Raw genomic sequence first — 27,232 nt, forward strand, 5'->3', positions numbered from 1 at the left:
CTTTTTAAGCTGTGTACTTAAAAACAGTTAAAATGGTAAATTTTGTATGTATACTATGACAATTAAAAAAAGTACCATTGAAGTGTATTAAATGAATAGAAAAAGGTTCATGATATATTGTTTTAAGTGGGAAAAAAGTCATGTTTACAATTTGTAATCTGTGTTCATTTCCTATTGCTACTGTAGCAAATAACCACAAATTTAGTGACTTGAAACTTTCTTAGAGTTCTGGAGATCAGAAGTCTCAAATGGGTCAACAGGGCTGCATCCTTTCTTGAAGCTATAGGGGGAGAATCCATTTCCTTGCCTTTTCTTGTTTCTAGAAAAGTTACCTGCATTTCTTGGCTCATGGCCTCTTCCTCCATCTTCAAAACCAGCCTCATAGCATCTTCTAGTCTGTCTGTCTCTCTCTGTCTCTCTGTTTGCATCATCACATCACCTGTTCTCACTCTGACCACCCTGCTTCTCTTGTAAGGACCCACCCAGATAACCCAGAGCACTCTCCCACATCAAGACCCTTAATTTAATCACACCTGCAGAGTCCCTTTACCATATAAGACAACACATTACAGGCAGGCTCTGGGCTTTCCTGGCGGCTCAGTCAGTAAAGGATCTGCCTGCAATGCAGGAGACCTGGGTTCGATCCCTGGGTTGGGAAGATCCCCTGGAGGAGGGAAAGGCTACCCAGTCCAGTATTCCTGCCTGGAGAATCTCCATGGACAGAGGAGCCTGGTGGGCTACAGTCCATGGGGTCACCAAGAGTCAGACACGACTGAGCAGAGCACGTCACAGGCTTCAGGGATTAGGATGTGGACATTTTAGGGTGGGGGATTATTCAGCCTACCACCTAGCCCACTACTTTTTTTCATAAGAAATGTAAATAAAGTAGTTATAGATGCATAAATAGCAGCCATATGCTAACTATAATCTCTCTGGATGAGTAAATTATGGATTGCTTTTTCTTCTGTTATTTCTGAATTTTCTGCTTTCTTTTTTTAATAAGCAGGTATTGGGAATGAGAAAAACAGACATCAACGCAAATTATTCTTTAAACCAAAAATGTCTCTTCCCAGTAGAATGAGGGAAGTAAGAGCTACAAGATTTTTAAAGTTCATCCACTAGAATCACTTTTTAAGCTGAGGAGAAAATCCAGAGGGAATGTGAATTGCCATAGCACACAGCTGTTCAAGGGTAGAATTAGGACCAGAACCCCTAGTTATGACTCCTGGCTCACGTCTTCCCTCTTTTCTTGGATGCCACATGACAGACTTAGAGGCCGGGACCTTGGAGAGGTCACTTTATAGGAGCCTCTGACCTAGAAACTTCTTCTGTTGAGAACAGTGAGCAACTGAGAGCCGTGAAAATTCAACCCCCTGACCTTTCTTGTAGGAAAGTCAGCCACCGCAGTCAACATGGCCAGGTACTACAGCGCTGCCTGCCTGAACCTTGACTCTGTCATGCTGGAAGCCATCTCTGACGGCAACAACATCGCAGGCATCCGAGCCCGGGAGCTCTGCATTCGGGCTGCCATAGAACAGTCCATGAAGGAGGAGGAGTCTGGTGAGAGCATTTCCTCTGACGCTTTGCGGCCGACTGGCCCTGATCCAACTGGTGGTGCTCAGTTTCCCCCCGAGCTTCTCTCCCACAGCTCCACTGAAGGCTGACTGAGCAGCAGCCCAGAGAATTCTCTCCCACAGACATCCACTGTCCTGACTGCCCGGTGCACTTGGCACTGCAGGGAGCAGGGCGACTATGGCCATATCTTTGTGGGTGACCCCTGGAGCGGGCACCGAGGTGCAGAGCAGAGGACAGTATGTAACAGAAGTACTAGCTTCTGCAAAAGACCAACTTTGAGATACTTGAGTTCCAACAAGCATGATTTGGGGAAGTTTTCAGGGAAATGGGCTTTGAAGGAGGAGAATGTTGACAGGCAAAGATGAAGATAAGGACATTCCAGACCAAGAGAGCAGGGATGGTAAGTCAGAGGTGGGAAGACAGGTTGAGGGGCAATCACAGTTGACCTTAGTGCTGAGATTAGGCGTTTGGACTGTGTTTTGAAGGAAAAGAGGAATTGGGCACTTTTCACCCTGTGGGAGAAATTGCCAGAAAGTCACAGGAGGAAAGGCACTCTCATGGTGTCTTGTAAAGAAAGCAGTAGTGAAAGTGAATGTGAGTGGGGCTGAGAGTGACCTGCATGGCAGGGAATTGAAAGAGGGGGAGGCACTCAAGGTGGCCACACTCGATTACCAGTCACAGAAACCAGAAAGGGAGTTACATCATTTACCAAGACAGGGAACATGGGGGAGGAGAAAGTTTACTGGAGAGGAAAATTAAGTTTTTAAACCCCATAGTAGTAGTACTTACTACTAAGTAGTATAGTCTTACCTACCAGAGGTTAAGAATCCTGACTCCCTCAGGTCCTCTAAAGACCTGCGGGGCAGGAGAGCAGCTGCTCAGTGGGAAAAAAATCTATGGACTATAAAGCCGAACGCCTGCTGAGAGTAGGCTCATTCTTATAATAGGAATGCTTAGGACAGCATGTCATTCCTGATGGTGTCCCTTGCTTACTAGTTGGTAGACCTGGCTGGGGCTTTCAGGAGAAATGGGAGATTCTTTTCTGGGAGGATGGTAGAAACAGCTTTTTAGTGGTATAGGAAAGAAAAAATAATTTTCTCTCTACTTTTCTGATTTCTTGGCTGCATGCCCCTGTAATAAAAAACAAATTAACAAGAAAAGAACAAGTTTATTAACATGTATGCTTCTTGTATCCATGGGCAATACTCAGGGGGAAATGAGTGGCTTTAGAATTCAGAAGTAAATACCTCCTAATAGGGAAAGGAAAGGGGGTTGTGGTCCTGTGAGGGGAGGGTCAGTGGTTTTTAGGAAAGATGAAGGGGCCTTAGGAGGTTGGATGGGAGGTATGCTGACTTCTGATGGTTTGGGTGTAGTGTGGACTTGAGTCTTCCTTCTGTGATAAGAGTCCATCTCCCTGGTTGATGTAACTTCCCTGGATGGGATTTGTGACTGGAGCTTCTTAGGGAGACTCTGTCTTTAAGTGGCTGTGGGGAGGTCAGAGAAACCCACTCCTTGCATGTGTTGCTTTTTTCAAGTGCCTGCAGCTCAAAATAGCCAGCATGTTTCGAGGTGGCAAGTCCTGAGCTCCTATAGTCTTTTTTGGGGTGGCATATTTTGGCACCCTTTAGTGGGAACCCCAAGCTGCATCATAATTCTAGTTCTGTTAGATTTTTTTTAATTTCCTTTTCTGTCAAACTGCATTTCTCAGAGGTCTTCAGAGCTGTGTTGATGTCCCTTGACAAATCATAAATTTGAACTCCCTGAGAAAGTAATGTCAAGCTAAAGGCTTAATGATTGGGAGAGACTTCCTCAACAAAGTGAGAGATGTGGCTGCTGAAGAATAGGAAATCAGTCCAGAAAGTTCTAGAAAGAGAAGAGAAGGATAGACACAGGGCAAGATGGGACCTTGGAGAACACTTATATTTCAGGAGGAGGCAGAGGCAGCGAAGCCAGGGGAGGTGAAGAAGGCAGAGTGGAGGCAGGGGCAATCAGGAGGGCTGCCGGAGGTGGGGCCAGAAGGACTTTCATGTCTCCTCAGAGCCCTAGTTAAGAGTCTGGGGGACCCTTCCCGCTTTATTTTTCTCATAGCCTTTATCCCTCGTTAATACACTATTTATTCTACTTACTCTACTATCTGTCTTCCCCCACGCCCACAGGAATGTGAGCTTCCGAGGGCAGAGATTTGCATTAGTTTTTGTCACTAATGTATTCCTGGCATCTAGAGCAGTGCCTGGTGCATAGTAGACACAGTAAAGATTTACAAACATGTATCAAATCAGTAAGTGAATATAATCAGAGATGGCTGAAAGTTCAAACTGAATGATCCCTGAGAAGAGGACAGCTATAGTTCATAAGTTCAGAAGTCACTGGTGACTTCTTAGAAAGCCCTTTCAATGGTGGGGGTTAAACCCAGACCTACATTTGCTGTTTGCTGTGAAGTCAGCTGGCCATACTGAGGTGGAAGTGACCAATCCAAACCCATGGGTCCCACACAGGACCCGCTGGCCGCTCGAAATGTGCCAAGTCCAAACTGAGATGTGCTCTAAGTGTATGATACGTGCTGGATTTTGAAGATGTAGTGAGAATAAAAGACTGTCAGACAGCACAGTAATAATCATGTGAGGTGTCCCGGGCAGGCAGGACTGTAGTTGTGCCAGCAGTTTTGGAAATGATTACCTTCTGGGCTGGAAGAGAAGGTGGGCAGAGTCTGTGGCTCCTCTGAGAAGATGAGCAGTGTAGGCCGAGCTCCAGCCCAGACTGGGCACACACCCACCATCATCACCATCCACCCCCAGTGGCGGAGCCCCTTCTTTCAGCCCTGCTGGGCCAGCCGCAGGTGGAGGTGGCTGTGACTTCCCCAGAAGAATCACACTAGGTTTCAACTTGCCATCCTCCCTGTTATTTCTTTATTACCCTGAGGTGATTTTCAATATAAACCCACTCTCTCCGTGTAGCCCAGGAGGCTGCTGCTATGAATCAAAATGCCATGGGACAATTGCGCCTGAGCAGTGAGACCCTGGGCAAGTTAACTTCGGAATGCACTCTGGTAACTCCCGAAGTTAAACCTACCAAGCCTGTGCGTGGAAGTGTGCTGATCACCAAGGGCAAGGCAGAGAGCCACGGCTCTGGGTCTCAGAAGCAGCATCACCAGCACTCATCCGAAACGCCCCAGGTACAAATCAGGGCTCCCCCAAAGGAGGGTTGGGATTCCCTCCTCCTTCCCCCTAATCCCCTTCCTTCTCCTACCCCTCCTCCTCCTGGCATCTTGCATCTGGGTCAGCACAACCTCATTCCTACAGGTGCCCTGGCCAGGCAGACCTGGGTACTGCCCCTGTATCACTCCTGAAAGGAGTGTTCTTCTACCAGGTGTGAAGCAGGTCAGGTCCTGGCAAAGTGAAGATAAATAAAGCAAAACCCTGCACTCAGGCTGTACTAAGAGCCTGATGAGGGTGATCACCACACATTTTATTTGCAGTAAAATGAGATTAGGACAAAAGAGGTATGTAAAAAGAATTAGGTTAAACCATACAAAATTGATATGAAATTGACAGTATTCAACCACTTGAGACCTCTGTTGCAACAACTTCATATGGTTCAACCTACTTCTAAAGGAATGTTAAGGATGGAACCACTAATATAAATTGTGGGAGGGCTGCAGGGGAGTCTTGAAAAGTCATAAAGAAGCCAGAGAGTTTGAGTCAGGTGCCGAGGGACTTCAAGAACAATCTCGGCTGAATAGCAGGGGCTGAAGCCAGAAAGAGTGGGTGGCACAGTGGATTGTTGGTGGGAACCAGAGTCAGATGAGTGCAAGCTTTTGAAATATTTGAAAGAAAGGGAGAAAAGATCAAATAGTCATTAGAGGAGCAAACCCAGGGTCAAGAGAGTTCTTTCTGTGAAAGGAGGTAGAGGCACAAGCAGGTTCTATAAAGATAGGAACTCCTGGAGAAGTATCAGATGATGATCTTCCCAAGAGGGAAAGAGATTCCAAGGAAATGTGGTGGGGCAGACCGGGATTAAGCAAAGTTGAAGGGAATGGGTGCCATCTTCCTCTGGAGTCAGTAAAGGTGTGGAAATAGATACAGCTACTTGTGGGGGAAGCAGGGTGGAGAGTGGAAGTGAACAAATGATGAATGAATGAACAAATGTTTGCTGTTCAATACACATACAAGGCATCTTCCACAGTGTTCCTACTTGAAACTTAACAGCAGTTATTCAAGTGAGATAGGAACCTTCCAGTTTATAGTACAACCCCCATTTTATAGATGAGAAAATGAGACCCAGAGATTAGATAGATGATTTTCCCAAGGTCACATGGCCTGTTAAGTGGAGGAGCTGTTGGAATACCAGACTTCTGGATTCTGACTCCTGATCCTTCTCTCTCAAAACAGGTTTCCTCCAGCCCTCTCCCCTCGGGGCCCACACAGCGTCGACTCAGTGTCAGCGCCAGTGTTGGAGGTGACACCGGGCTTGTGAGCTGCGTGCTCCCTGAGGAGCTATTCACTCAGATCTTGGCCGACCGAATTCAGGTGCGTCCACACCTACCTGCATGGACTTGCAGGGCTTACACGCCTGTCCCCCTGCTGTAAGCTGAGGTTCTGAGCCATTGCCCACACACAGCAGCTCAGAACTCAGGGGCCTCAGAAAGGAAAGATGGATTTCTTCACCCCCTTTTGTCCTTTTGATAGCCCTCGTCAGTCTCTGACCCTGGCTGTCTGCTGGCTGAAGTCACACTCACCTTAAGGACCAGTGGGCAGAAGGTAGCACATTCAAAACACACATGTATACAGCCCTCAGAAGTATATTAAGAATCATAACATGGAGACATGATGAGTTAGAATTTGGAGTGATATTAACTGTGGTAAAAATAAGTGTTTACATAGCTCAATTGGTAAAGAATCTACCTGCAATGCAGGAGACCCAAGTTCAATTCCTGGGTCGGGAAGATCCCCTGGAGGAGGAAATGGCAACCCACTCCAGTATTCTTGCCTGGAGAATCCCATGGACAGAGGAGCCTGGTGGGATACAGTCCAGGGGTCGCAAAGGGTCAGATGTGGCTAAACTACCACCACCGTGTTACTAACTGAGAAAATCAGATTATTAAATAGTATGTAAACCATAATTATATTTCTCTAAAAATATTTATAAATGTGTATCATACACATAATAAAAATCCTTAAAATACATGTTAACTGTGGTTATCTTTGGCTAGCAAGATTATAGGTTTTTAATCTTCATACATTTCTGAATTATTTTATAATGATATATGGCTCTTAAAGTCAGAAACACAGTAACTGTTTCTTTTTGTTTTGATTTTTCATAAGTGTTGTAGTCTTAAAAGAAAACTAGGTCAGCAGAATTTGGGAGGGTTTGCTGCTTATGGATTACAGAAAACTAACTTGCTTACCAGGTCCTAGAGTTCTGTGTTTGCTGTGATTTGCCAGAATGGGCTGCAGTGTTAATTGCACATCTAAGTAAACAAAAATTAGACTTGAGGTTCCCAGAAGAGGAGGATGTAATCCCCGGAAACGATTCATGTCAAGGTTTGAACTCGAGGCTGCATTAAAGGTCCCGTGAGAAAACTGGTAAAACCCAAAGTGAGCCAGGAGAGCTGCACTACTCATAGCACTGGCCTCTGATGAGATACGGAGCTTGCGCTACTTCCTTTATTGACAAAGTCTTCCCTATGAGGAAAAACAAATGGCAGCTAAACTAAATAGTATATGTACTGATTGCAGTAGTTGATTTTCTGATGCAGGATTCTTGTCTCATCAGAAAGTGGTAGTGATCAGTCTCTAGCCCATGGTGGCCAGCCTGTGCACCACACCTTAAGTAACACTGCAGCACAGCCAAGGCCTGGTCTACAGTAGTTATTGTTACCAAAGTCATTACGCTCCAAGGCAGGAAAACCACTACGATAAAAATGGCCCATCCGCTACCGCTGCCTTTGCTGCAGACGGACACCTTTCATACACATCTTCTTTCCCTGTATTTCATGGCTCTTCCCAGATTCTCACCTTAACATTATTTGTTTTCTTGATTTCTACAGAGACAGAATAAATCCTTTGCTCTGCAGATATGTATGGCAAAGATCTTTTATGACAGCTGAAACATTTTTATTTTTCTCTCTTGTTTAATTACAGCCCCTTGAATCTAGCAGGTGGGAAGGCAGTGGAACTTTCATCTGGGCCCAGAACCAATGGTTTTGTGTCTGCAGAACCAAAGGCAGCACCTGTAAAAGCCGCAGCAGAAGAACAAGTAGCTTCCTTCTTGGAGAACAGATGATCTTGTGGCCACAGTAACTGTTTGTGCTCTGGTTTCAGCTGAGTGACTGCTACCGAGGAGTGGTGTTTGACAGCCTGGAGACACTCTTTGCTCGGAACGCAGCGACCGCTCTCCTCTGCCTGCTGAAGGCCATCGGCAATCGGGAGCACATCTATGTCATCAACATGGCCCAGGATTATGCAGCCATGAAGGCCCAGGAGAAAGCCAAAAATGAGCAAGAAGGTAAGGCCATACACTCCTGGGCTGTCCTTCTCAAGCCCTATAGGTCTTTCCTTTAAACAGAGCTCTAGGCTTTTTACAGTCCTTCCCTGCCGTGAGCACCCATTAGGCTTATGTGCAGCTACATTTGCCATCTCATTGGTGCCCCACCTCTGCCCTGGAGGGTGGCTGGGACTTCTTATTTCTACTTTGCATGTGAGGAAATTGAGACACAAGTGACCTGTTGAGAGATTATAGAACGAAGGATGGAACCCAGCTCTTCTCACCATAAGCATCTTTCCCCCGACATCACATTACATCCCTTCATCTTCTGTGTAATTACAGCCTACCTGAGGGTATCACAGGGCTTCCAGGTGGCCCAGTGGTAAAGAATCCACCTGCCAACACAGAATTAGAGGAGATGGAGGTTCAGTCACTGGGTTGGGACAGTCTCCTGAATGGCAACCCACTCCAATATTCTTGCCTGAAAATTCCTATGGACAGAGGAGCCTAGCTGGCTACAGTCCATGTGGCTGCAAAAAGTCAGACATGACTGAGCAACTGAGCACGGACTGAGAGGACCACGTCACAGGTCCCAGCCTTACTCAGGTGACCCATTCGTTAGCTTGTCGGTTTTGTTTAAGCCCATTGTGAATCTCCTGTAAGACCAGAGTAAAACTTGTAACTTTAGGAAACAGTTTCTACATTTTAGCCTATTGTGTACCAGGCACTGCAGCAGACTGTATACACTTAATATGTCTTTAAAGGACACTTCGGGTCATTTAGTCCTCACAAAGATTATTGCCCCCATTCTACAGATGTGGGAAACAAGTACATACACACATACACAAAGAAAGTAATGTTAGCTGAAGTTCCAAATTTAGACAGAAGCAGACCCAGCAGATCTTGGCCCCTGAGGGAGAGGACGGTACTACCCCTCAGAGGCAGAATCCTGCTTCAGCCTCAGCTCTGGTCATATCAGTGCCCTTCCTCACTCATCCTTGCCTCTGTCTTCCAGAACAGTCTGCACCAATCATAATGCTTTTCCTTTTAAGGAAATATTTGCAAACACTGAGCTCTCTTAGTTCATAGTGAAGTAAAAGTCACTCAGTTGTACCCGACTCTTTGCGACCCCATGGACTATGCAGTCCCTGGAATTCTCTAGGCCAGAATACTGGAGTGGGTAGCCTTTCCCTTCTCCAGGGGATCTTCCCAACCCAGGGATTGAAGCAGAACTCAAAGACTGCTTCCTTTTATTCTCGTCCAGAGAAAAATTAGGAAGATTGACCAGGCATCTCTCAGCAATATTTCAACCTCCAGATTCCTAGTTTCCAGAAAACTCATTTCCCCTCAACAATCAACTTTTGAAAGAAAGTATCTCTTTTCACTTTCTCAATTACCTGTAGTTTTCACAGTTGCAATATAGGTCCCTATTCCCTTAATCATTTAAAAAAGTCCTGAGGCAGCGTACAATATTATTATATTAGACTCTAGTTGTTATTGAACATTTATGAATGTGCCAGGCACTGGGCTAGGTACCTTACACGATTGCTTATTTGATTCCCACAACAGCCCTGTGAAGGAGAAATTATTATTCTGATCTGTTGCTATCCTCTGGTAAGTGTTAGAGACTGAGACCTCAAGATGTAGATCTCTGAGCCCAAAGCTCAAACTTCGGGAAGCATCAGGCAAGAATGTGGTGCCTGGGACGTGTGCAGAAGCAGCCCAGAGCCTTCGTGCCAAGTGTGAACCACACTTCAGGACCTGGAATCTGCAGGGTGTGGAAGCTGACAGTTCTGTCACCTGAGCACTTTGGTTGCTTGTGTTAGTAATGGGTAAAGTCAGTGGGTGGTATATTACTTTCCTATTACTCCTGTAATACACTGTTTCAAACTTGATGACTCACCACAGATTTGTTCTCTGACAGTTCTGGGAGTCAGAAGTCCTAAAATTGAGGTGTCAGCAGAGCCATGTTTCTCTGGAGGCTCTAGGGGAGAATCCTCCTCACCTTTTCTGGCTCCTAGAGGCCCCCTGTGTTCCTCGGCTCGTGGTTCCTACCTCGCAACTCTCTGACCTCTGCCTCATTGTTCACTCTTCTTCTCTGACCCTGACCCTCCTGCCTGCCTCTGGTGGACCTCTGTGATTATACTGGGCCACTCAGATAATCCAGGGTAATCGCCCCAACTCAAGATCCTTAATTTAATTACATTTGCAAAGTTCTTTCTGCCATGTAAGGTGACATATTCACAGGGTTCTGGGCATTAGCACGTGGACATCTTTGGGGCCCCGGTTCAGCCTCCCACAGATGGAAACCATTGTAGGAACTATGTTAGTGCAGGAAAGCCCATCAGAGATTAGGCAGGCCGCCTGTGGTCCCCGCCGCCTCTCCCTGTCACACACACACCACAGCCTGCTTAGGCAAGAGCTAAACCACTGGGGTCCCCACAGCCAAGGGTGGCGGGTGAGTTTTTCCCACCTTCCTGTTTGTTCCTCGCAGAGCACAAGCGCAGGGAAGCACAGAAGAGAGAGAAGGAGCGTCTCCAAAACATGGATGAAGAAGAGTATGATGCCTTGACAGAGGAGGAGAAGATAACATTCAATCGAGAGGTTCAGCAAGCCCTGAGGGAGAGGAAGAGGAGGTCAGTGTCTGGGGCTGGTCAGAAGGGAGGCACTGTCGCTGGGAGCAATTTCCATCAGGCACACGGCCCATCCTGGAGACCAGGGTCATCGGGGCCGGGGATGAGGCAGCAATGGCCACGGGAGACCTGGGAGGCTGACTTGCTGAGAGCAGAAACAGGTATCTTGCACAACCAGGGTGCTGGTTGCTACAGCCTTCCCAGGTCTCCATTCTCCTGTCCTTCCTTCTTTCTGGGGGACAGGTGGGACCCAGGGATAGAGGCTGTGGTGTAAAAAGAGGAGGGGCTTCTGGACCCTGCACTGTCCTGGGCTCCTGCTGGCTGCCCTGAGAGCCACAGCTCATCAGCCTCTGTGCTCAGGTGTCCACAGATGGTGACCCAGGGGGCCACTCTTGTGACATGGGCATGGTGGTTGCCTTCCATAACTTAGCCATTTCTCCTCCTTTCCTGGCCAGCGTCTTGACCTTTGGTGGTGCTGTCCATCCCCTGAGGTCTGACTGCCACTCCCACTTGCCCTTCAGCCTGGGCAGTTCACCAGCGACCCTGGGCAGGCTCCCAGGCCAGTGCTCTCAGCCACCTTCTGTGCCCATCCCTGGGGACCACACAGGACTGACTGAACCCCCTCCATACCACCCACGAGACATGGCCCACAATTTCATGCTGTCTCACCCACAGGTGGGCAGTGTCCTGTCCTCAGATCTTCAGACATGCCAAGGGAGGGAGGGGGGTCTACTGCCTACCCCTCCCTAGGATTCCAAACACTGGTGGGTAGGCAAGATGCCTACCTATAATTTAATCCCCTTTTCTCCTCTCCCCCTACCTCCAGACTCCTCCCACTGGCCCCCAAAGAGCTTTTATGTCCTCTACAGTATCAGTATATATATATATATACCTACATCTCCTGCATGGTCTATTGTAAACATGCCTGGGCCTCAGGAATCCCAGCTTTAGGATTCCAAAAGAATCGCTTTCTTTTTTTTTTCTCATTCAGGTCATTTACTTTCAGGCATTCATCTCACAGTGGACTTAGAAAATGCAAATCTGATTCTCAGAGCTCAACAGTGACTTGTTTGTAACGCACACACACACAAAGTGATGAAGTAAAGATGAGTCAACTTCAGTGAGCAGAGAGCCACAGCAGTCAGAACAACCAGGGATTCCCAGAGATGAAAACAAATGGATTCCGTATCTTCAGAAATGCCATCCCCTCCATGCTTTGTTTATACGTGGTGCCCAGGCTTGGTGCCCTCTCTGCCACTAGCAGCAGGGCAAACACGGCTGAATCCATAGCTGGAAAGGAAAGAAAGAGAGAGAAGGAGAGGAACGTGGCCTTCAGCTCTAGCACCATGGCTCCAAATGGGCCACAATGGGGACTGCTGTGAAAAACATCATTTCTTCTTGTCTAAACCTCAGACATGAGTGTAGAAAGCTGGGCCTCATCTGTACTGATATCAGAGCAATCTTTGAAAGTTGTTTTTTAAGGGTGATAACATCCAGCTTATTTACAGCCCTTGCCTCACTCTCCTGTGAAAGGAAACTGGAGTAGAATTAAAGATCAGTTGAGAATTCCTCTTAGTTGAGCTTCAGTTATCAGTTTTACTAAATGACGATTCAAAGGTAGATGTGAGCCATCCTTTCCTCCTTTCTTTCCTTCTTTTCTTCTCTTCCTTCCATCTTCCTTCCTTCCTATAATATCCAGCTTTCTTTTGTTCTTTCCTTGTTTCTATGCTCAAGAAAGCTCTGCGCCATGTTCCCCCCACCAGGTTATCTCAGCAGGGGAGGGGCTCAGGCAGGACCCTCTGAACTCTTGTTTTCTCTGCCTGACTTAATGAAGGGAGCTGGAGAGACTGGCAAAGGAGATGCAGGAAAAGAAGCTACAGCAGGAACTTGAGCGACAGAAGGAAGAAGATGAGCTAAAACGGAAGAATAAGAAGCCAAAGCAGGGACCCGTAAAGGAGGAGCCGTCCACGAAGAAAACTCAGATACCAAGTCGGCAGGTAGCAACCCTCCCTCACCCCTCAGCGGCAGGCAGGTGCAGAGTGGTCCACCACCACAGCCAGCATATCAACCCAGCATATTTCCCCTCCAGAAAGCTGACCTAGGACTGTGTAGACTCTGTGGTGGAGCAAAAGGCAAGAGGAGAGGGATCAGCATTTTCTGAGCACTGACCGTGTGTCCCGTGGCTTCCCGTAATCCTGTCCTGTTACATCCTGTCCTTCCTCAGAGGTCCAGAGACATGAACCCCATCCAGAATTTAACAGGATGAGCTATGACAGTTGTGTGTGTGCACAGATTGGCTCCTCCTGCTGTCTCCTGCAGCCCCCTGGATGGGGTTAAATAGACTGGTGGTAAAGAGCTGTTTCCAGTGAGCCACCAAGTCAGGGTGTTCAACCAGGAGCTGATCCGTGACCGCAGTCAAGGGAGATGCTCCAGCATAAGCTGTCCTTGTGATTGTCAGTCTGCCTGTCACGTCTCTGCCCACTGATACACGGTACCCAGTCTTGGTGCAGACTGGCCAGAGCAACGTCCAGGGTGGCACTGGTGGCTGAGGGGTGTGGCCAGTTGGGGTGCGCAGTGGCCGCTCCAGCCCTGAGAGTGCTGAGGATTAAACTAAAGCCAGACTCCCAGATGAGGTGCAGACTGGTCCTAGGAGGCAGATGGAAGAGCAGAGCCTGGGAGTCCCCATCAGGCAGAGCTCAGGCAGGAGCAGGTCTGAGCACTTAAAACTTAGGCACCAAAACAAGGGTAAGAAATAGGCTCCTGCAACCTTCCAAGTGCAAGTGCTTCCTTCAGCAGGCGCTTCTACACTCAGTCCACTTCCACTTGGAACAGGATATCTAGGCAGAACTCTGTAGATGGGAACATAGAGCAGGCACCCAGCCCTCCCCTCCCCCACACAAATAAGGCTGTCCGCCCACTCCGGGAGACTGTGATGTCAGTACTGTTGTGTCAGCTCTCTCCAGGCTGTAGAGACGGACATGTAGTGGGGGAGCTGATGCAGTGCAGAGACGGGATAACCAGCCTGGGCCTCTCATGCCTCCACACCTGAGCTTAGGCAAGAGAAGAATGTCACTGGGCTGGACTGGACTGTCTGTCCTCAAAGAATGACCCCCAAACCTGTGAAGCCGCCTGGAGGGTTTCATCAGGAGGGGAGAAAATCAGAACCCACAAAGCAAGTTTAAAAGGGTTTCCTCAGGAGGGGAGAAAGTCAGAACCCACAAAGCAGTAAGAAAAAGACTAAGGTTGGTTTCTCTCTGCAAGGTTCATTAGCTAAAATACAGGTTTGTTTAAGAGACTAGAGTGTAGTCAGATTCTGAAACCCTGTCTGTCCCCAGCAGCACTGATTAATCTGTATACATAATCTGAATAATTTTAATAACTTGGCACTACGAGACCTTTTACTGTGTGACAGACACTGTTATAAGCTTTTTACATGTACTCACACGTTTAATCTTCAGTGGTCCCCTGGGGTAGTTATTAATATTACTGTCAACACCTTACAGATGGGCCAGAGATGTGGACTGCTCACCCATGGTCACACAGCTAACAATTGTGAGACCAGGTTTGGACCACTAAACTCAGTGGCCTCTCCAGAGGAAAGGCTCTTCTTGAGCATCTTTTCCCGTTGATCCTTCAGAGCAGCAGCTCTCAACCAGGAGTGGCATTACAGCTGCTGTGCGTAATGCCCGGCCCCAGCCAGCTCTATGGCAAGGAAGGACCACAGAGCCAGTCTTCTGAGAAAGGCCCCCACACAATCTATAGGCACAGCCCTGGTGTGTGTATCAGGGGCTGGAATCCTATGAGGCCATCTTACAAAGCAGAAACGCCCTCTTTCTCCTTCTTTTGCGATTTGCTCTCCCTGAAAGAACTGTTTTAAGAATGTTTTATGTTTTTTTGCCTTCTAGATTCTTACTTTTTCCAAACTAGAGGTGAAGATTGACGCAGTAGAAAGAAAAGTGTCCATCAGAGAGCAGGTAGCTGTGGAGAAGGAAGAATGAAATAAGAGGAAGAGGAACCTCCTGTCAGATATCAACACACTTTGGTTTCCTCTTGTCCAGGAGCAAGAAGACAGCGAGGGGGACCTCCCGAAGGACACTGACAAGAACATGGCCCAGAAGTTTAAGACTTTCGAGCTGACCCTGAAGGACATCCAGAGCATCCTCACGTACTGGGACCGGAAGCAGGGAGTTCTGCTGCATCACATCGGCACTGAGGACATGAGCCACGAGGAAGGCACCGACCAGCGCCAGGTTCCCTCCGGTGGACGCCGAGGCCGCAAGGACCGGGAGCGGGAGCGCGCGGAGAAGGAGCGAGCCGAGAAAGAGCGCCTGGAGCGGGAGAGGGCGGAGAGGGAGCGGCTGGAGAAGCTCCGCGCCCAGGAGGAGCGCAGCGACGGGGGCGAGGGCGAGGAGGAAGACCACGAGGGGAAGAAGGATCTGGGTGTACCGTTCATAAGCATCCAGACGCCTGACTCCGAAGGCTCGAGCTGGAAGCAGGCCCTGGAAAATGAGAGGCTTCCTAAAGGGGAGCAGGTACAGACTCTCCTCCAAGACAGAGATGTACCAATCAGGTAGCCAGGTAGCCGTACAGAGCTAGTCCTTATAAATGTGTTTTCAACACAAAATCCAGATCCCCTTAATTCCATTCATCTCTGATGTCCCTTTGTATACAAAACAAAAATGGCTAAAAGGACCTTTTTCTATGTGATGAAATATCCATAGGAAGTTCCACAGATCTAAACTATTCCATCTAACGTTATAAAAAGCCACTCATAAAACTAATTTTAGTATTAACAATACTGTGTTATGGGTTGGCAAGGCAGGTATACTTTGGGGGTGATGCAAATGGCTCAACTATTCTAAAATTTCTTTCCCATAAGCTTCCCACCATGACAGAAATTATACGACCAGACAGCTTCTTGTACCTAGAAACAAAAGCATCATATTCAGAAACCCCTTTGGCAGTGATTTGGAGGGGATGGTTATGAAAGGTTATAACCTTTCATCCCGGGGCAAACTTTTTTGGTGAAACACCAAAAACAAATATTTGAGGCTATCGGTCATACAGTCTCTGTCCCAAACCCCCACCCCCAACAATGGATATGACTGGACATGACTCTGTTCAGATACAGCTTGATTTACAAAAGCAGGTAGCAAGCCACATTTGAGCAGGGGGTTGCAGTCTACCCACTGGTTTAGTTTAGTATTTATCAGAAACTAGATGCAACCTTAAAAGTAGAGAGCAGAGCCTGAGAGGAACCATGAGTTAGACTTGCTTAAAGACCTTCCTGCCTCTATTAATTTAATAGGGGATTAAAGTTATTCATCCCTTTTCTCACAGATATTCTGAATCCTGGGAGTTAACTTCTAGCTACATGTTAGTCAGGAAGTGTCTTCAACTTTCTGACCCAGAGAATTAGCAACACCGGATTGCATGAAGATAGTTACTTGCTTGAGCTAATAGCCTGTTTGGTCCACTCAGGTGGCCTCATGGTTGTGATGACAACAATTAATCAAGGGACAGCATCCTTTTTCTGAGGGTTTTACAAGCTGAGGAGAAAATTGCTACCAGATTTTCAAGCCATCTGCTCTGGATGGCTCACATTTATTATATATCAGAGTAGAATGGGAAATGCTGCAGGAATAAGTTGACTTATTCCTCTAAAGTTTCTTTTTTAATTTCTCTCTTCATTCCCATCTTTCACCCCATTCCCAGAACCTTGATGTGCTTTTTTTTTTTCTTTGCTGTATGTGACCTGCTCTAGCACTAACTCTCTTTTACCTTTGAAAAGAAAGAACACTTAAAGGTAGAAGAGATATTAACAGGGGATCTGAAAATAAATGAAACAGCTCTATACTATAGACATCAGAATGTTAAGAGATGGTCTCTTTAAACAGAGGTTTGAGTCCTAGCTGTGTGCTAGGCCATGTGCTGTATCACCCTAGATCCAGTCCTAATGAACTTTGCAGTCCAGTTGCAGAGAGAGACCATCAAGCAATCATAATAAAGTGACAAAGGTTATGATAAGAGAGGGGGCCTGAAGCCCATAGCAAGAGCCCCAGCTGGGTCTGGAGGTGTGGGGTCTGGAAGGACCTGCAGAGCTGTGTCAGAGGCCCTTTACACACCATCCCTGACACACGCCTATATCAGGGCGTCTCCCGAGAAAGTTGAGAGAAAGGAGGGAGGGTCTCACCATCCTGTGCTCTTTCAGGGAGGCCGTTAGGGGTAGCCTGCCCTCTACACCAGAGATTAATCTTGATATTCTCCTTTAGATCCTAGACATCTTGGGCCTGGGTTCCTCTGGACCACCTATCCCACCACCTGCTTTGTTCTCAATCATCTCCTACCCTGTGAAGCGACAGCCTTTGACCATGACAGAAATCCTGAAGCATTTCGTGTTTGTAACTCCACCCTCTGAAGAGCTCTCCCTGATGGAGGAGAAAAGAGAAGTGGAAGCAGAAACAGAGCTTTCAGCTACTCCGGGCTCCTCAAAGGTAAAGGAAGAAACTTATCCTCCTGACCTTGGCGAGACTTCACATGGGCCCTCCACATGGCCAAAAATTGAGCCCGAGGTTGATGTCAAGTTCACTGGGGTGTTTGCCTCCACTCAGTTGGGATTCCACCCAAGCCTTCCTAAGCTGCACCTTCCCTTGGTCTGACTCTTCCTGTGCCCCCAAGAAGAGACTAAAAATGACACTTGTTGATTTGCTCTAAAGCTCATTTGCAAAAAAAAAAAAAAAAAGGCGAAACTAGCTCTTTTAAAAAGGTAGCAAAATGTATTATGAAGCTAAGGTAATTCACACAGTGCAGAAGAATACAAGAATCAACAGACACAAGGAAACACACACCATTGGAGAAAGAAAAGACTATTAAGAAATTATATGGGGAAGATTGGATATTTTGGATAAAGTTGCTTTTTATCTCCTTGCCTGACACAGTGCAGTAAAAGTAATTCCACCTAGATTAAAAGGATAAGTGTTCAAAATGAAATCATGTAAAAGTAGAAAATTCATTTTTACATATACAGTTAATGGAATAAATAAAGGAAAATAGATTTGACTAGTAATATGAAGAATGCATGGATATTAAAAATTACAGAGGGGCTTTTTATTACCAGAGGAGTAGTTCAGTTCAGTCGCTCAGTCGTGTCCAACACTTTGTGACCCCATGGACTGCAGCATGCCAGGCTTCCCTGTTCATCACCAACTTGCAGAGCCTACTCAAACTCATGTCCATAGCATTGGTGATGCCATCCGACCATCTCATCCTCTGTCGTCCCCTTCTCTTCCCGCCTTCAATCTTTCCCATTATCCGGGTCTTTTCCAATGAGTTGGTTCTTCACATCGGGTGGCCAAAGAGGAGTATGGGGGCCAAAATTTGAATTGCCTCCTAGTCTTCTTCCTATAAACCATGCATGTTAGCAGAAAACAAAATCAGCAGCAAATAATGTTATCTATAGGCCCTGCTTACACCTCAATTAGGTAACAGAGAGCCCCAAACTTCAGTTTGGTAAGTAAATAGACAATCAGCATCAAATATCAGCACTGGTGGGCAGGCCTTACTTGGGCAGAGTCCAATAAAAAGGTAAAAAAGAAAATATTGCCGCCATCAGAGGTGACTTATACCAACCTCTTTTCTGAAAACTGAACCTTAAGGGGAAAGAGTTTAGCTTTCTTTAATTTTAGGAGGAACTCAAGCTCATCTCCAGTACATGAAGGAAAGCTCTTCTTTCTAGGAGAATGACAGCTGAAATTATAGAAAGAAAGGTAGAATTAGAAAGGCACCATTCTGATATCCCCAGTGACGTACTTGATTAAGGAGTGCCAGGGGATTCCTAGAGTGCTGGTTTGTTGGAGAACAGGACACTTGCTCTGAGCCAGAGCATCGTCCCACGGGCGGCTGGCTGGCTGCAGAGAGGGAAGTCCGCTTTGCCATGGCCAAGATCTGTGAGCATCACTGCAGCCACACAGACACCCTTTGCATCTATAATCGTGAGTCTACCTGACATCATTTGTCTCCCACTGTGACCAAGTATGGTGTGCACAGCATCCTCTCTAAATCTAATCGAGTTTTTAAATCTTTTTTTCAGCTTACATGAAATACAGGAAATAAGTAAGTTTTAAGTGACACTCTTAGAACAGTCAAAAGATTTACAGACTATGGAATATTCTGGCATGATACAGATTTGGTCTATGAAAAAAATCAGTGTGATTGGGAAGAAATTAGAAATCTAGATTTAAAAAATTACTAAAGAAGCACAACAACAAAATACATTATAGGAAAACACTGCAGACCAGCTTCAAGCTTTCTCTGGAGCTTTGGCCTCCTTTCAGGGAATGGGGTGCCAGGGAAAGACCTAGACTCCTCTCCACACTTCTCTCCTACAGTAGTGTCATAGTCTGGGCCCTGCCACTCTCAGCAGTTGCCAGCATCTTGAACCTGGTGAGGTCACCCCAGACTGCAGGCGGCGAGGTCACCCCAAACCACAGGCAATGTCATGGGCATTCCTGTCTCCTGCTTCTGTGATCGTAGGATGATTGTTTAAGACCCTGTACTCATTTTCAATTTAAGACCCAGGAGGAGCAAACCACCTCATCTAAAGGGAGCAAACAGAAAACGAAAGAAAAAGAGAAAGAAAAAACAGATCAGCTGCGTGAGACTCAGAAGGAGAAACGTCGAATGGCCTTCAACAGGAAGGGCCTTTCTGCAGGAACTTCCGGAACTATTGCTCCGCTATCGGACATAGAGCAAAACAACTTATCTGGGCAGCATTCCCAGGAGAAATTCACCAGGTGGGCCTTGGAGCCAGCTAGGGAGGGGAAGGCCGAAGCTCCAAATGAGGGTGTGGCTGTCACAGCCTCAGATGGGAACGGGGTTGTCCTGACTGTTAAGGACCTCTGTGGCGGTCAAGGACCGCCATGCCTAACCGCAGCAGGATCAGACTTCTCCCAGGCAACAGTCCTGTCTTCTCTTGGCCCAGAGGAAGCATCCTCACAGTAAAAGCCTGTGTGGTCGTTTTCAGGCTGAATCATTTCCGGTGGATTGTGCCTGCCAACGGTGAGGTGACATTGCGCGTGCACTTCTCTTCGAACGATCTTGGGATCTTTGACCAAACATTTAACTTTGAGATCCTTGGAACTCACCGCCAGTACCAGCTTTACTGCCGAGGTGTCTGCACTTACCCATACATTTGCCAGGACCCAAAGTAAGTGTATTTTGTCCTTAAAGAAAAGATTGGCAGATACATTTTTGTTTTCCCCCATGGGACTTTGAATGAGGTGTGTCTTAATAGAAATGTGGAACCGGGGCAGCCTCCCAGGCCCTCTTGTACTGGGCTCCAGAGCCATGGACATTGATTGAGTCACAGAAATGACACGGTACCATGTAGCTGAAGTAGTATACTGGCAGATGTGAAGGGCAAGGGAATGTCTTCCTGTGGCAAGTTAGTTTGTTTATTTAACTATTAAGCAAATGTAAACATATTTTATATTTGCTGTATGACTTTTATCCTGTAACCTCAGTATATGTATATATCTCCACAGGCAGATTTTTTTCCTGAGTACCAAACACTGAGCCCCTTATGCACCACATAAAGGCCCCTGGCTTGAGTAAGCCAGGGGACTCGTTATAGCTTGTACACCAGGAAGAGTTTTTTTGCAATTCTCACCAAGGGGCCACATCAGACAGGGAGCTCATAAGCTGGTTAAGATCCACCAGAACTAGGCTTCCTTAGGATTTCTCAGGGCTTTTTCTAGCTAGGCACACTAGAACAGGAAGTCCAGCTCAGTTTCATCATCAGCCCCATTGGAAAGATACTACTGGGAATATTTTTTTCTCAGGATCAAACTCTACTGTCTTCCCTCAGGGTTGGTTCCATAAATGTCCTCAAATTAAGAGTCGTTCCAGAAACGTCCTCAAATTAAGAGTTGTTCTGTCTCCAGACTCCTGGACCCTTTGCTGAACAGGGAATGTTGGGTTCATGTATACATCATGTGGAGGCATTCAGACACTCCTCCTCTCCTCTTCCTCCTCTGTGTTCAGGGTGGTATTCCCTCAGCAGAAGATGGACATGAAGGCAAATGAGGTCATCTTTAAGAAGTATATTGTGAGCTTGGAGAGGTTTCACTTCGGACCACTGCTTTGTGGGAAATCAAGAGATAAGTAAGTGTTCCACTATTTCAAAGCAGATTCAGACCCCTGGGTTGGACCCATGAAGAGTACGAGCTGGGGTTCCTATGTATTAATAGTAGACCCAGCTCTTACTGACGTTGCTTCAGGTATCCCTGCATCACAGGTCAGAAGTGGGTTCTTGCACCCCAAGTTTCTGCTAAGCTCTCAAGTGACTGAGGATGCTGTTTTCCTGGATGGGGTGGCCTGGAGGAAGACCTAGTTTGGGTAGGGGGAGGGTAGGATGTAGAGTTTACTTGGGGATGTGTTCAGTTTGAGATGCTCACAAGATACAGCTAGAAGCCACAGAAAGCAGGGCATAGTCTATATGGTTTTGGAAACCATATAGGAAAATGGTTTTCAGAGGAAAATCTGTTTCAAGACCAAAAAAATGCCATGAGTCTGATGAGATCACCTAAATGAGAATACACAGTAAGGCGAGAAGGACTGTGGATGAAGCCCTAAAGAATTCCACCGCTCACAAGAGATAAGAGGGCAGGGGTTACTGGTGGAAACCGGTAGCGCATGGTGTCCTGGAGCCGTGAGAAGAGGGCCTGGCCATCCATGTTGATTGTGGCAGGGAGGATGGAAAGGTGATGACATCAACGTCCATGGGGCTTAACAACACGGAAGTCATAGGACCCTCTCAGGGGATTTCTGAGGATGAAATGCAAGTAAAGTGAGTTGAGGAGTGAGTGGGAGGTGAGAGAGTAGAGACAGAGTGTGGAGCTGGTTCTTTGGAGAAGCTCGACTGTAAAGGGAGATGGAGGCCGCTGAGGACAGGAGAGAGACCTGGAGTGCGGGGAAGGCTGTTTGTTCACTGTTGTTCTTACGATGTTTAGATGTCAAGGGGGGAAGTAGGGAGGAAGAAGCTAGAGTTTCCAGAGAAAGTCAGGGCAGTGAGTGGTGCAGCTCCCTGGAACAACACAAGAGGTGGAGATGCTGGCTTTGTCAGGACGAAGGACCATCATCACATCGGAGGAAGGTGAGATGGCTTCAGGTGCAGGTAGGGTCACAGATTTGACTGGAATGGTGAGGTTCCCATGCAACTATTTTCTCCGTAGTGAATGATGTGAGGTCATCCCTAACAGTGAGGCAAGTTGAAGGAAGTTTAAAATGTTGGGAAAATGGAGAAGGTATGAAACAGGTTTTGTGCAAAGTAAGAGAGGGTGAATATTAGAGAAATAGATTAAGATTATCTGGCAGAATTGGGGGCCCAGCTAAGGTCAATGGTCATTAATATTTAGTGATACAAGTTTTTTTGTTTCTAGTTATATATAAGTTGCTTATTATATAGGCAGGAAGCTATGCTTACTTGGTGAAACTAATGAGCCAAGTTAGTTCTCTGTTCCCTTCATAACCTCTTGCTTATTTTCTAAGATATTGGACTAGAAAATGAAGTTGAAGAGAGTTGACTGTTGATAGAGAGGATCCTTAAGACCCAGTAGAAAGGCTTAGACAAGAGAAGGGGTGGGAGTAAGGTTGATGGATGTGATGTAGATCCATCAGCAGCCAGAGGTGGGATTCAGGGAAATGATGGCCTGTTCAGAGAGGCCTGTGTTCAGAACAGCACTGGAATTAACCAGGGTATTAGGCCAGACAGCAATGGTTCAAGAGGGCAATTACAGTGGTCCCTAAACGAGTATCATTTATCTTTTAAGTCTTGCTGAGCCTCAACGTCCTCATCGGCAGAACGGGAAAAGAATAGCACCTACTGCACAGTTTTGGAAAGACCAAACTAGAAAGTACACATGTAACTTTTAGCAAAGTGCTTGGTGGTGATAATTAACAGTGAGATGTGAAGGCCACCACCTCTCCGGCAGTTACACAGAGAAAGCTCTGTCTCTCGGATTTAATCTCTGCCACGCCTTCTCCTTCCTTCCTCCATTGTAGACTGTCCAGAGAGCTCTTCAGACTGCCTGTGGGCACAGTGGTGCCATGCTTTCCTGACCTGTGCTGTAACCTCCAGCCATGTGTGTGTCTGTTGATGTTCCCTGTGCCTTCTCTGGCTGCTTTTCTGCTTGGTGCCGTTAACTGGGCAGTTTCCGGTGCTTACAGTGCTCCACTCAGTGGGTCTCTCCCTAAAGTACTAGGGAACAGAAACAGCCCTGAGCAGTGAGTAGTGTCAAATGCATCTATGTCGAAACAGTAGCATCCTGTGCGAGTGTAGGAGAAGGTGGTAAATGAGGTCTTCTCTAAGATATGAAATAACAGGTTACTCAAGCGATCATCTCTCTTGGAAGCATAAGCACTGGGAAGGATAGAGCTACAGATTTCTTAGTTAGAAATCTTTGCCGTAGTAACAACTGCCCTTTATTGGGCATTTGTTATCTGCAGCTGTCCTCAGAGCATTAGGTGCTCTATTTCATTTTATACTCTTGATATCAATGTACTTTTGATATTTCATTTGATACTTGAAATCCTAAGAGTTTTTATCATCCCATCTTAAAAAGATGAGACCAAGGTTTGGGGTGGGTTTGTGGGGGAGTAGTCAGGTCACAGCTGCAAGTCTTCACCATGAGGTTTGTGTTCGTAGCCTTCATGCCACTGCCTCTGTGTAGCCACTTTATCCTTTGAAATTGCCTTGCACCTCACAGTCTGCTTTTCCACCTGAATTCTCAGTCAGTCCTCACATCCACATCCTGAATTTTTGTTCACTTCCAGGTACAAGTCCTCTTTGTTCCCAGGCAACATGGAGACACTGACAATCCTGAACAGCTCCCCAATGGTCGTGGAGGCGTTCTTCTGTTTTCAGAATGACATCAAAGCAAACACCTACTTCCTGGAGCCCATCAACATGATTCTGAAACCCAATGAGAAGCAGGTACAGTCACGTGGAAACAAGTTTACCAGGGCAAGGCTTTCCTTTGAATTTTGAGGCCTTGGCATCCTGGATATAAATGTTCTTTGTTTTGACTCTCCCATTAGCTGCTGAATGTATGGGCCTACCCTACTGCAGTCGGTGTCTTTGAAGACAGCATTGTCTGCTGCATCAAGGAGAACCCCGAGCCAGCTGTATTCAAGTTAAGCTGCCAGGGTGTCCGCCCAGAACTGGAGTTGGATCCCAGGCAATTGCATTTTGACCGGCTCTTGCTGCACAGGTCAGAGTTCTAGATGAGTCCAGGACTGGGATGAATGAAATTTAAAGAACATTTAGTTCTGAAGTGATCAACTCATTCTGATCTGCTTGGGACCTGCCTGGTTTTAGTGTTGAAAGTCCTCTGTCCTGGGAAACTTCTGGTCCTGTGCAAATCGGGATGGGTGGTAACCCTCTGAGTTCACAGGTTGTCAGCTTGGGTTCAGTGAATGGACTGCAGGCTGTTTAAGGACTTCTCTAAGATCAACTGCCAAAGTGTGTGCATGTTTGTGTTTTTTTTTTTTCAGAAGGGCTAGCTTTTTTCAGATTTTCAGTCCATTACCCTAAAAGGTTAAGAATCTTGGCTCTAGAAATTTAGAGGACAAGCAGAAAACACTAGACCAGACCTAGAACTTACACAATCATTCATGGAAATTGTATTATTCTAAATAGAGAATGTTTATTTCTGAGGCAGCTGGGGAAGTATATTGATTCATGTATCCTACATTTCCTGATCATCACAGATAGGCCCTGTTCCCTGCAATAAATAGTAATAAACTGGTATGAATTGAAATAACCAAAAGTGTTTTTTCTGACTTGCTGTAATAAATCAAAATTGTTTGAAACGGACAGAATTTCCTTTGGTCTCTGCAGAAAAGACTCCAAGGCAGTTGTTCTCCGCAACCTCACACTCCTGCCCCTGGCCTGGAGGATCACCAGCCTGGAGCACCTGGGCGAAGACTTCAGCGTGTCCGCCATGCAGGGGACCATAGCCCCCAGGTCCGAGTACAGCCTCCAGGTGCACTTCCTGCCCTCCAAACCTGTCAACGTCAAGAAGGCAATCCGGCTGGAGGTGAGGCTTCCTGTGTCTTCAGACCCGGTCACCAAGATGTGTACACACTGGGTTTGCTGACACCCACACTACCAACTCACAGACATGCCAAGGCAATTCTCCACGTTACATGCTCCCATCTAATCTATGTTTGACAACCCACAACGTCCTGCTCTGCTTCCTCTTCCCAGGTTATACTCCTTCAACATCCACACGAGGAAATGCCTTGCTTTTTGGTCACTCTGAAAAGCACTCTGGTGAACTTTATCAAATAAAGTTGTCCTTATTTTCCCCCCCCCACTTCCCCTGCCATCCAGTAGAGTAGCAAAGGAAATAGGATGCTCTGGGTACTTGGTCTCTATCAATAGAGAAGAACTATATAAATTCTGGATCTGACAACCCAAGTTCTTTGTCTTACCATCCCCTCCTGCTGCCAGCCCTTCTTGTCATCTCTGTCAGAGGCTGAGCATCACAAGAGAGAAGGTAAAATCAAGCAATCCAATTTGTTCTGTGAAACATTGGCAGAATGCTTGATGAAAGGAAAGATGGAAACTCTGAATTAAAATTTGAGTTTGGTGACAGCTACAGATTTCCTCCCTGGCGCCTTAATAAGGCACCAGCTGTGGGGAGCTGGCCACTTAGCTTTCCAGCTTGGGGCTTCAGCAGAGAGGCAGGTGGTCTCCAGGCAGATACAGAGAGCCACACCCACTGCCCAGTGGCTCTTCCCCTTGAAACACAGACCCTTTACTGCCCCATCATCAGTCTCAAGAGTCAACAATCAGATCCAGCTAAAGACTGACACCAGTTCAGATATCCCTCAGGACAGTGAGGGAGGAACCACCATCAGAGATGACCACAGAGGGGACAGCAATCAGGAGAGGTACCGCCATCAGGGACAATAGAGGGGACAGAAATCAGCTGGAGGCTAGGAGTCTTGCTTTTATTTATTTTTTTAACTTTTCCAGCTTTAATAGTAGTGGCATTCATTGTTTTAAATCTGAAATTTCCAAAAGAGAGACATTAAGCATTCGTTTTATATGGAAAACCTGGCACTTTTATCATGGGTTGAATCAGAAATAAAGAACAAAGCAGTTCAGATTTATAAAATGAGTTAAAGCAGTTTAGACTATAAAAGATTTTCATTTCAACTGTCAGAAAAATGCTCTTCAGGTTTATTTGACTTAAAAGTTCAAAGAAGGCTTTCCTACTGTGTGTACTCAGAATCCAAACTTCAGGAAGGTAGTGCCAGTGATACAGATTATTGAAACCCAGTGAGTAGACAAGATGGAAAATATAGTCCCTCTTCCTCATCCTTTTATTGATTGCCTACACCAGCCCTCCCCCAAAGGATATTACAAAGAACACTCAGCCTACACAAATGCTCAGTAAACAAAAACTAAATACATTGCAAAAATGTTTCTTACCACATTCCCTTCTACATGATCCCCTCCTACAGGTTCTTTAGTTTCCGACTCCCAAGAACCCTGCAGGTCTTGCCCTCACTAAAGAATGTCTCTCACCCTGACAGGTTTTAGACGCAGACAACCTCATTGGTGTCGTTCAGATTGAAAACATCCTGATCTTTGCCGAGTCCTATGACGTTGCCTTAGACATCACCTTCCCCAAAGGTCTGTTGACTCCTCCAAAGAAAGGGTGTTTAGAGGTCACATCTTTTAGGGTAGTGTGTTTCCTGTGTAGAGAAAGACCAGTGATTATTGGAGAGAAAGGTGGAATTGAAGTAAATGGTGAGCAGGCAAACTCAAGTGATGTTAGCAGTGTTAGTACAAATTTTAATCTCTCCAACTGGAGACAATAATGGGGTGGTCAAAATTTTAAATTCGAAGAGTTCTTTTCTGAGCAGTCATCTGAGAGTGAGTTCTTATCTGCCTGCTTGTGTTGCTTTTCTGTCACCACCCTAACAAATTACCATGAACTTTGTGGTTTAAAACAATACAGATCTATTATCTTATAGTTCTATAGGTCAGCAGTCCAAAATGGCTCTCCCTCGACTAAAACCAGAGTGTTGTGGGGCTACTGTCCCTTCTGGAGCCTTTGGAGGAGAACCCATTTCCTTGCTTTTTCCATCTTCTGGGAGCCACACACATCCCTCAGCTCATGATCCGCTTTCTCCCTCTTCAAAGCCAGCAATGTTGGGTCCAGTCCTTCTCACACTGCCATCTCTCTGGTTCTACCACTTCCATCTCTCTCTTCTGCATTTATGAACTATTGTGATTACTTGGGGTCCCCCCAGAGACACAAGGAAATTCTCCCTTATTTTAAAGACAGATGATTGCCAATCTTGATTCCATCTAATACCTTAATCCCCCTTTGCCACGTAAATTGGCATATTTACAGGTTCTGGGTTTTAGGACATGGGCATCTTTGATGGGGGAGGTGCCAGGCCTTATTCTGCCTACCACACTGCCCCAACACCCAGGAGGTTAGGGCCCTCCTTTCTCTGATAGG

General features: G+C 46.4%; 1 protein-coding gene across 1 annotated transcript in view; it reads left to right on the forward strand.

The window, feature by feature from the left end:
- Positions 1–27,232, forward strand: part of LOC136157473 (hydrocephalus-inducing protein homolog) — a 177,825-nt gene that overhangs the window by 97,934 nt on the left and 52,659 nt on the right. Inside the window, exons 25-40 of the mRNA XM_065919347.1 lie at positions 1,390–1,560; positions 4,530–4,747; positions 5,964–6,101; positions 7,896–8,079; positions 10,553–10,694; positions 12,526–12,688; positions 14,597–14,665; positions 14,750–15,223; positions 16,964–17,185; positions 19,263–19,483; positions 19,714–19,896; positions 20,733–20,852; positions 23,523–23,682; positions 23,787–23,959; positions 24,589–24,787; positions 26,295–26,394. Of these exons, the coding sequence (XP_065775419.1) occupies positions 1,390–1,560; positions 4,530–4,747; positions 5,964–6,101; positions 7,896–8,079; positions 10,553–10,694; positions 12,526–12,688; positions 14,597–14,665; positions 14,750–15,223; positions 16,964–17,185; positions 19,263–19,483; positions 19,714–19,896; positions 20,733–20,852; positions 23,523–23,682; positions 23,787–23,959; positions 24,589–24,787; positions 26,295–26,394 (2,937 nt within the window). The remainder of the gene's footprint in view (positions 1–1,389; positions 1,561–4,529; positions 4,748–5,963; positions 6,102–7,895; positions 8,080–10,552; positions 10,695–12,525; positions 12,689–14,596; positions 14,666–14,749; positions 15,224–16,963; positions 17,186–19,262; positions 19,484–19,713; positions 19,897–20,732; positions 20,853–23,522; positions 23,683–23,786; positions 23,960–24,588; positions 24,788–26,294; positions 26,395–27,232) is intronic.

The sequence above is a fragment of the Muntiacus reevesi genome, chromosome 2 (genome assembly GCF_963930625.1).
Source record: "Muntiacus reevesi chromosome 2, mMunRee1.1, whole genome shotgun sequence".
In the NCBI taxonomy this organism is placed as follows: domain Eukaryota; kingdom Metazoa; phylum Chordata; class Mammalia; order Artiodactyla; family Cervidae; genus Muntiacus; species Muntiacus reevesi.